The sequence below is a fragment of the Mastomys coucha genome, unplaced genomic scaffold (assembly GCF_008632895.1).
Source record: "Mastomys coucha isolate ucsf_1 unplaced genomic scaffold, UCSF_Mcou_1 pScaffold21, whole genome shotgun sequence".
Taxonomy (NCBI): domain Eukaryota; kingdom Metazoa; phylum Chordata; class Mammalia; order Rodentia; family Muridae; genus Mastomys; species Mastomys coucha.
In genome coordinates, this window is record NW_022196904.1 from 35,921,187 (window position 1) to 35,931,122 (window position 9,936).

The 9,936-nt window shown below is 51.8% G+C and overlaps 1 protein-coding gene across 5 annotated transcripts in view; it reads left to right on the forward strand.

Annotated features, from left to right (window-relative positions):
• Positions 1 to 155: 155 nt before the first annotated feature.
• Syt3 (synaptotagmin 3) overlaps positions 156 to 9,936 on the forward strand; it is a 15,679-nt gene continuing 5,898 nt past the window's right edge. Inside the window, exons 1-6 of one of the 5 annotated variants that reach the window (XM_031386383.1) lie at positions 156 to 244; positions 1,716 to 1,859; positions 2,852 to 3,017; positions 6,686 to 7,214; positions 8,638 to 9,010; positions 9,241 to 9,459. In XM_031386383.1, the coding sequence (XP_031242243.1) occupies positions 2,867 to 3,017; positions 6,686 to 7,214; positions 8,638 to 9,010; positions 9,241 to 9,459 (1,272 nt within the window). In that variant the 5' untranslated portion in view covers positions 156 to 244; positions 1,716 to 1,859; positions 2,852 to 2,866. Of the gene's footprint in view, positions 245 to 1,012; positions 1,082 to 1,409; positions 2,708 to 2,846; positions 3,018 to 6,685; positions 7,215 to 8,637; positions 9,011 to 9,240; positions 9,460 to 9,936 lie in introns of those variants that run through there. The other 4 variants (XM_031386381.1, XM_031386382.1, XM_031386384.1 and 1 more) reach the window with 4 other exon arrangements.

The following is a 9,936-nucleotide window of genomic DNA, read 5'->3' on the forward strand; positions in this document are numbered from 1 at the left end:
CAAGTGTCTTACTGGGAGATTCTACTAGACAATGCCCCCACCTCCTCACTGGAGGAGTCTAGACAGGGGCTCTACTGCTGCACTAACTCCTCAGTTCTCTATTTACTTTTGGACAGGTACCCACTCATCTTCGGAGGTTGGCCTTGAAGCCATCTGTAGCCCAGGCTGACCTGGAATTTGTTATCCTCTTCCCTCACCATCCAGAGCGGCTGGGATGAGAGACCTCTGCCATCAGGCCTTGGAGGTTGTGTTTATTTTGTATAACTGGTGGGGGGGGGAGGACAATAGCAATTGAGGGAGACAGGAACTTCCAAGCCACCCCTCCTGGCTGCTTTGGTGTAGATCAGGACCTCATGGGAGGAATTCAATCCCCATGGACCTCAGTTGTTTTGTGAAATGGGAAACCTTGATTGCATTCATCCTTATGCCAAAGAGAAGATTCCAAGAGAAGGGAGTCTTCAAAGCTCTTAACTCATTACATTGGTAATGGTGAGTGGCAGTTTTCATTAGCTGCTATTAATATGGTAAAAACGGGATGCTCTGCACCCCTAAGTAGTCGTTAAGCACCTACTTGGTGCCAGTGCTTGATGCACATTGACTGGTTCCTCAAACTAAATCCCTTAGGAGATAATTTCATTGTATTGTGCTGGACATCAGGATTTGGGATGCTAAGAGTCTCAAGGGGACTAGGGCAGGACTCAAATCCAGTGCCTATGGTTCTACCTAAAACCTGAGACCAACTGTGGCCAGCTTTCATTCCTGCCTTCTCAGCTGTAAACTCTGAGGTCTTGCTCCCTGGAGGAAGGAGTTTTTGTGGCCTGGGACCTCTGAATCCTAACCTCCTAGGTCCCTCAGGTGGCCTCTCACTGGGGTGAAACTGCGACCAGAGTCCAGGGAGGTGCACACTAGGGTCATACCGATTTTGGCTTTTGGGTTGCATGGGTTGGCGGGGGAGGGAGGAAAAAGAGTTGGGAGGAGCCGAAGAGCTGCGACAGGGGTGGGGAGGAGCCAGGCGGGCACCGCGGCAGCGGGCAGGCGGGCGCGCGCGCGCGCGCTCAGGGCTGCAGCAGCCGGGGCTCCGGTGAGTCCGCCCCTCCCCCTCCCCCGCCCCCGCCCCAACCTCATCCCAAGGGGGCGGCCCCAAGTGGGGGCGCGGAGGTCGGTGCAAAGAGGGGCGCATCTGGAGTTGGGGAGCTGAGTCTGCAGTGCCAGCTGGACGCCCCAGGGGAGGGGCACGTGGCCCTGGAAAAAGGGGGAATCTTGATTCCAATACACCTGGGTACACTTCACCCTCGCCCACCATCCCCAGAGTATGGGGATTAGTGACCTATCTCATGACCCCTAAGTGATTAGAGCTACGTGACCTCTGGAGGTCTTGGACTCCGTTCCCCTCTCCAGCAGCGTCTTGGGACCCTGACATTTTAACCCTTCCAGCACCCCTCCCAAAAAAAATCCCATCTTCTGCAGACCGGAGACGCATTGAGGACTTCAGCTCCCAGCATCCCTTGCAGCTCTGGTGTGATAAAGCTGCAGTAGCACCAGCAGCAAGACCATCTGGGAGTTGTAGTCCTAAGCTTTTAACTAGCTGCTGGGGGCACGGAGGTGGGAGGGGGCTGCTGGACCTCACCGGGGTCATCTGGGGTCGCGCAGCTACTTCGAGTGGGGCAAGATGCAAAGCTTGAGCTAAATTTTCCCCTCCCGGTTTGGGTCCCTAGATCAGTCACCAGCCCCGCTTCTTGCCACCTGGCAAGCGTGGGGACCGGTCCGCAGCGGCTAGGCTCGTCCACCCTGCAACCCCCATGGGCTACCGCCCCCCGCCGCCTCGGCTGCCACCCAGGACAAGGCAGGGGTAAGCACAGGTGAGTCTGACCCTGGCCGAATGGCGGTCTTCCTTAGCAGCCCCCCTTCTGACTGTCTGGCCCTCGTTCTTTCCCTCCGGGGAGCCCTCATTACCACTGATGTCTAATGTCTAGCTCCAAACCTTGTGTCACTCCCTCCTCTCCCACCTCCACCTCTCTCTCCTGTTCTCCCTTTTTTTTTTTTTTCTGACCATGCGTCTGTCTGTCTGTGTTCCCAACTCTCTTGCCTTGTATCTCAGGTCTCCAGCCATTGTCTGGTTGTCCAACCTGGAATTCAGCATCCTCTCTCTCTCTCTCTCTCTCTCTCTCTTCTGATCTACCTGTCTCTCTTTGGAAGGTATTTCTGCCCACACCCCTGCCTTCCTTGCTTCACTTCTCTTGTGTGTGTGTATCATCATGTCTTGGATATAATGAAGTACACGCTGTTCCTCAGCCTCTCCGTCCTGAACCTCTATACTCTGCATTCTGTGTGTCTTTCCCTGGCGACCCGACTTCACTTGCTCCTCTCTCTTATCTCCATCTGTCCTCTTAGCTCCCCTCCTCTCAACTTGGGGTTTCTGCCCCACACCTGACTCTCCTTCCCCTGACCCTCCAGCAGCTTTCCACCCTAAGCCTCCCACCAGTGATGTTCCAGTTGCCCAAAATGCTTTTACCTGCCACAGCCTGGCTGCTTACTATTGATGGCTGCCTCCAACCTTCCACTTTGGGTGTCAGAGTACCTGCCCTGACTTTCAATCTGTGGCCCCCTGGGGGCACATTCCTTCAGTTTGAGAGTGCCCTGCCTCTTGGTGTGGCTCTGTTGATCTGCTTGCTCCTTGACCACTCTTATTGGATGGTGACCCCAAGAGGTGACTATAACATCTGTCGTTTTCATCCTCTCATCCTGGCCCCCGAGGCACCACCCTCTGACCTTTGCCCCCCTTTCCCTCCTTCTCCCTGGACCTGTCCTTTTCCCCCTTCTGCATCTCTGCCCACCCCGCTCTTAAGTGTAGGATTACGTGGCCACGATGTCTGGGGACTATGAAGATGACCTCTGTCGGCGGGCCCTCATCCTGGTTTCAGACCTCTGTGCACGGGTCCGAGATGCTGATACCAACGACAGGTGTCAAGAGTTCAATGAACTGCGGATCAGAGGATATCCCCGGGGTCCCGATGCAGGTCAGAACCTCAGCTGTCCCAACTAGCCACTGACTGCTACCCAGCTCCATAACGGCAAAGACTAGGGAAGGTCAGAGCAGAGACACTCAGCTTTCCATCCCCTTTATGGCTAGCCCCACTGAGAGCCTTGCCTCTATCTTTGCTGCTGCTTTGTCTCCAAATCACTGAAATGGGAGAAATAGCTGCGTGCTTGGACCATCTAACCCCTGACCTTGGAGTTTTGTCCCATAGACCTATCTCTTCTCGATTACAGCTATGAAATATCCCTGGCAGAAGTCATGAATCTTCTTTTTTTTTTTTTTTTTTGAGGTGAGGAGAAAATTGGGGATCAGATAAGGCATTATGGAGGCCTGGTTAAAACTTAAAACTTAAAATAACCCTCCTCCGTCAGTCTCTCAGGCGTTGGGATTACAGATATGAACCACCATAGCTAGCTCTAGAAAAAGTAATTACACCAAAAAGCTACAGACTAAATCAGCCAAAGGCAGAGTAGAGTGTTGGTTGTGGGGCAGAATCCAGGAGGCAAGAGGTATGACTGTCTAGTGTTCCCTTCCAGTAATGTCACAGGTCATCTTTAACTCTCCCATTATATTGGCATGTGAGTCATCACCCACCAGAGAAACTCCCCCAGACTGTAGGGCTTAGGGTTTTGTTGGAGTTTGAGCAGTGATCCATTCATTGGCTTTTGCATCACTGAGGCCAAATTCATGATGGAAACAAAGGAAGGGTGAGTTACGTAGCTCAGGGGTTCAGAGGTGTAGCTCTGTCATAGGAAGAAGGCAGTCACATTATGGCCAAGCAGGAAACAGGATCCTGGAGATGCTGGTCCTACCTGGCTTTCCTATTTTATTGCATTTGGGCCTCCAGGGCATAGAGCAGTGCTGGCTATATTCAGGGTGGGTCTTCCCCTTCCATGAGTCCTCTCTGGAAATGCCTTTATATACACAGACATGTGTGTGCGTGCATTGGTGTACATGCATTTGGAAGTCAGAGAACTCTTTAGGAGCCGTCCACTTTTTAAATTTATTTTTATTTTGTTTGTCTACATATTTTTGACTGCATGTATAACTGTGCACCACATATCTACTGGTGCCCACAAAGGCCAAAAGAGGCTGTCAGATCCCCTGGAACTGGAGTTACAGATGGTTGTGAGGCACCATGTAGGTGCTAGGAATTAAATCCAGGTCCTCCACAAGAGTAGCAAGTACTCTTAACTGACAGCACACACCTTTCTATTTTTTGAGACAGGGTTACTCATTGGCCTGAAACTCATCAAGTGGGGTTGGCTGCATGGCTAGTGAGCCCAGAGATCTGGTTGTCTCTGTGTCTGTGGGTGCTGGGATTACACATGTGCACCATCATGCCTGGTTAGTTTTATGTGGGTTCTGGAGGTCAAACTCAGGTCCTTTTGCTTGCAGGACAAATACTTTACTGACTGAGCCATCTCCCCAGCCCCTTGTTTTACATTTTGATATAGGGTCTCATTCTGTAACCCATACTGGCCTGGAACCCATTATGTAGCCCAGATTGGCCTACAACTCACAACAATCCTTTTATCTTAGCCCCTAGGTACTAAAATGACAGACACGAGCCACCCACATATAGCTCTTAGGTAGTTCTAAATCTAGTGGAATTGACAATGAAGAGCAAGCATCACAAGTAGATGGGGTGGACTGTCTGTGTAGCAACCCATAATCTTTAGCTCTTCCAGTGATAGACTTTGGGCCTAATGCCATTTAGCATTGTCCTTGACTGCTCAGCATGGCCCAAGACAACAGGGAGGATACCTCAAGAGTTTGGAGCTCTCAGATGTGTGCCTGCTCTGATAGGTTCCCACCTAGTGGCTAGTCAGGCTTAGAGAGAGTGTATGTATCTTTTGCTCTAGGTGCACAGCTGCTCTGGCCTTGCACTGTCTGAGCTGTGCAGACAGGCATGGGGAGCACGAGAGGCTTGAAGGACCCAGAGTTCTCAGAGGGAGATCTTGTACTGGCAATGTTAGAAGCATCTGGCCAGTGTGCTGCATGACTCCTAAGCCCTGGTCCCTCCCATGTACAAAAGGCTGCTAAAATCCTGGACTCTGGTTTCAGTAACACCTAGGGCTCTCCAGAAAGGGCAGCTGCATAGGCAGGAGCACCCTAAGGGAGGTGCTCAGACAAAGCTCAGAGTCCTTGCAGCAATACCTGGCATATCTTCCCGAGACTTTCCCCACAGCCTCAGTCTTCGCAGCTGGGACATGAGATCTATCACATTCAGGTCACACAGTAGCATGAGGATTAATGTCACACCCTGCTTTTGCTTCACCAGGTGATCTAGCACTAACAGGTGTCTCCTTTCTGACTGTTCCCTGAACACAGCAATTATGGTTGGATGTCTTAGCTGGTAATGACTGAGTTACTGGCCCTCACCCAATGTGGTTCTCCATATACGAAGAGCAAGGACTCATCCTTGTTCTAACTCCAATCCCAGGAGTCACCTCCAAAATAAAGTCTCACAGCCTAGAGAGTTACATCCATGAAACCCTTCTCCTGGTATCATTAGGGAGGAACTATAAACCATAAAACCCCACTCCCAGTACTAATTACTAAAAAAGAACCATAAAACATTGGTTGTAAGAAATGGGCTGTGCTGGGCTTTCACAACAAAACAGGGTAGGGTGTTACTGACATTCAGAAGCAACCAGTTAGTGTATTATATCATGTGACCACAGTCATGAGACTGTTTATGGGAATAAGGAAGTCTGTCTGGGGCACTATTCACTAAAAAGTAATGACGTGTGAAAAAATATAGGTTTTGAAGTGTAGCACCTGTGGTGTATGGTGGGGTGGAGGTTGGGGTGGGGTTGGGGGGAGGGATTTGTGCATGTGTGCACTGTACACAAGGGAGGCCAGAGGTCAACCACAGATGCTATTTCTCAGGCACTGTTCACTTTGTTTTTTGAAACAGACTCATTGTTCACTAAGTAAGCTAGGCTGACTAGCCAGCAAGCTCCTAAGGATCCAGTGCTGGGATTACAAGCACGTGCTACTCTGCCCAGCCTTTCTGTGTAGGTTCTGGGAATCCAAACTCAGATCTCATACTTGTGCAACAAGCACTTTACTGACTGAGGTCTTGCCCCAGTCCCCATTCATTATCTCGTATCTCTGGACCTCCACTTCCTGTTGTCAGAACGAGACTGATATGTTGTCAATCTCCCAGGGTACCCTGAGGTACCAGTTATATGGTCACATCTCAATGAATGTTTGCCATTGTAGTCTTCTACCTGTCATTTGCCTTCCTTGCTGTCAACTGCAACAAAGAACAGAATAGATTCATCCTGCTAGCCAAACAAAAACTGTAAGCCTCGTCGAAGTTAAGGCGGATTCCCAAGGACAGATAACAACACTTTTCCTGGATTGTCTCTAAGCTTTTAGGGGTCTTGTCTTTCAGAAATGCCCTATGACAGAGAGGCAATGTATGCTAGAGAGAACAAAACCTGGACACAGTCTTCAGGACCTGCTCCCTACAGAATGTGACACACACCCCCCCATAGGCTCTATAAAACAACCATTATAAACCAATGTGACCATAGCAGAAGCACAGAGTTCAAACTCAGTCCTACTGAGAAAGTCATCAGGGCAGCACTGACCTGACCCCTCATGACCCATGACCTCTCTCTTCACTCTTTCCAGACATTTCCGTGAGCCTGCTGTCAGTCATCGTGACATTCTGTGGCATCGTCCTCTTGGGTGTCTCTCTCTTCGTGTCCTGGAAGTTGTGCTGGGTGCCCTGGAGAGACAAAGGAGGCTCAGCAGTGGGTGGTGGCCCCCTACGCAAAGACTTAGCCCCTGGGGTTGGGCTGGCAGGCCTGGTAGGAGGTGGCGGGCATCATCTGGGAGCCAGCCTAGGTGGCCATCCCCTGCTGGGTGGCCCACACCATCATGCCCACACGGCCCACCATCCACCATTTGTGGAGCTGCTGGAACCAGGTGGCCTTGGGGGCGCTGAGCCCCCGGAACCTTCCTACCTGGACATGGACTCCTATCCAGAGGCTGCTGTTGCCTCTGTGGTAGCTGCTGGGGTCAAACCAAGCCAGACATCCCCTGAGCTGCCTTCTGAGGGTGGAACAGGCTCTGGGCTGCTCCTGCTGCCTCCCAGTGGTGGGGGCTTGCCCAGTGCCCAATCTCATCAGCAGGTCACAAGTCTAGCACCCACCACCAGGTGAGAAAGGGTATTGGGCTTGGGGGCTTCACTGTGAAACTCTGCTTCTTTGTCTCATTCTTATCTGTGGCCCTTCTGATGCCAGGGTCAGGACAGGTAATGGTATACTGACTCCTGGATGCAAGGGAGGATGAGGCGGAGGCCTAGACTCCTAGACTTAAGGGGAAGGGAGCAGGACCTTGGATTCTTGGGTAAGATACAGAAGAGTGGCCTGGAGACAAGAATCCAGGGTTAGAAGCTAATGTAGTAGTATATGTGCTGTCCCAGCCATTTCACAGCTGAGACAGGAAGATCTAATGTTTGAGGCTAGCCTGGGCAACTTAGTGAAGCCCTGTCCTAAAATAAAAAATAAATAAATAAAAATAAGGCTGGGGCATGGCTCAGTGGGAGAGCACCTGCCTAGAATCCCCCAGGGAGGGAGTGGAGGGATGTGGCTGAGTGTTAGAACCCTTCCCTCAGTGAGGTGCTGGGGTGTGGTTCTCCAGAAGAACTCTGGACTAGCTTGAAGAAAACCCTAGGTTCAATCTCAGTACTGAAGTGGGGGGTGGGGTTCTGAGGTGTAGGCAATTGTTGGTCCTATTCAGTATAAGCTTTGATTAGTAATCTGGACCTCATTCTTCCTCCTTCTGTGCATGTAAGCTTAGGGTCTGGTAGGAGTTGGGCCTCAAATACATGCTGTGCCCAGGCCTCTACCCTCCGAGCTCTGACAGTCCAAGGGGTACACGCTAGGGAGACAGGAAAGCAGCTCTGGAGACTGCCAAGGCTCGGAGGAAGCTGAAAATTTCCTGGAGGTGGAGGTACCTTGATAGATACTGGTATGGTGGGGAAGCTAAGACAGGGTGCAGGTAGGCATCTGCACACATCACTTCAGGCAGGAGAAAGGAAGAGCAGAAGAGACCAAGTTCGTGGAGGGAAAAGCCAGGAGGCAGGCAGGCAGGCAGGAGATTAAATCTGGATAAAGCCTGGGACGTGAAGCTGCGGACACCAAGGCTAGAAGTGGCAGGTGGAAAGGCTGTGTCCTGAGGGCACTGGGGAGCCACAGCAGGGCTGTGAGCCAAGGATGAAAGGTGCCAACTCTTGAGCCATCTAGAGAGGAAGAAAGACAGCCAGTAACCCAGGCTGGCAGAGGACAGGCTGAGCCCAGAACCAGCCATTAGTGATGGGCTAGGGAGATAGGAGGCCAGGCCCAAGATGACTTTGGGCTATTGGGGTGAAAAGGACAACTTTAGTCCTGATGACCTTGAGGTCTGGCTGAGGGTAGTTTAGAAAACTTCCCCTGCTGCAAATGGGGAAGTTGAGGCTCAGGACGCACAGGTGTCTTATTCAAGGTCAAATAACTATTCAAGGGCAGGGTTGTAGGCACAGGCTCGGAATCACATGTTGCTCAGATCTGAACCTCACTTTGGTCTTCCCTGACACACAGGTACCCAGCCCTGCCTCGGCCCCTCACCCAGCAGACCCTGACCACCCAAGCAGATCCAAGCAGTGAGGAGCGACCACCTGCACTGCCCCTACCCCTGCCAGGTGGAGAGGAAAAAGCCAAGCTCATCGGTCAGATCAAGCCAGAGCTGTACCAGGGCACTGGACCTGGTGGTCGGCGAGGCGGGGGCTCCGGGGAGGCAGGGGCACCCTGCGGCCGCATCAGTTTTGCCCTCCGGTACCTCTATGGTTCTGACCAGCTCGTGGTGCGGATCCTACAGGCCCTGGATCTCCCAGCAAAGGACTCCAATGGGTTCTCAGACCCCTACGTCAAGATCTACCTGTTGCCTGATCGCAAAAAGAAGTTCCAGACCAAGGTCAGGGCAAGGGTGCAGATTTCACAGTGTGTGTGTATGTGGTCCACCAGGTTTGAGAGAGGGTGCTAGGGAGGACCCCTGCATCTGAGGAAAGAGGGCTCAGATCTGTATCCTGAGTCTGAGGGAGGAGGCTGGATCTGAACACTTGGAGCAGATATGGGGCACATGGCCAACTGATTCTGGGAAAAAGGCGAGTGGACATCATATCTTTCTCTGCCTCCACCCCTCAGGTGCACCGGAAGACGTTGAACCCCATCTTCAACGAGACGTTTCAGTTCTCTGTACCCCTGGCCGAGCTGGCACAGCGCAAGCTGCACTTCAGTGTCTATGACTTCGACCGATTCTCGCGGCATGATCTCATTGGCCAGGTGGTTTTGGACAACTTGCTGGAGCTGGCTGAACAGCCCCCTGACCGCCCACTCTGGAGGGACATCCTGGAGGGTGGCTCGGTCAGTGGCTCCATCCACAACGGGCCCTGGCCTCAGCTCTTCCTTTAGGTCCCCGTGTCACTCTCCCTCCTCACCCTGGGACTTTCCACCTCCTCATTTCTCTTCCCAGAATGTTGCAAGCATTATTCTGAGGGAATATGGTAGCCATAGAGGCTAGGATGATAGAGGGACTTGGAGGGGGATTTCTGCCCTTTCTAGCTTTATGGAACATTTATTTACCGTCAGGCCCTAAGCCTAGGTTTCCAAGCTTGTCTCCCACCCAATACCTCAGGACTTCACACTACATCACTGTGACTTTTGCCCAGGTGTCACTAGCCAACTCCTTCTGCCCTCCCCCCGCCATAACTTTCCTTCCCAACAGCCCCCTGTTCATTTTCAGACTTCCAGGTACTCAGGCCCTCTCTGAAGGTCTTAATTCTTCCCCTTCAAACCCTTTCGTATCCCTTCCTTCTGTGTTTTTTTTTTTTTTTTTTTTTT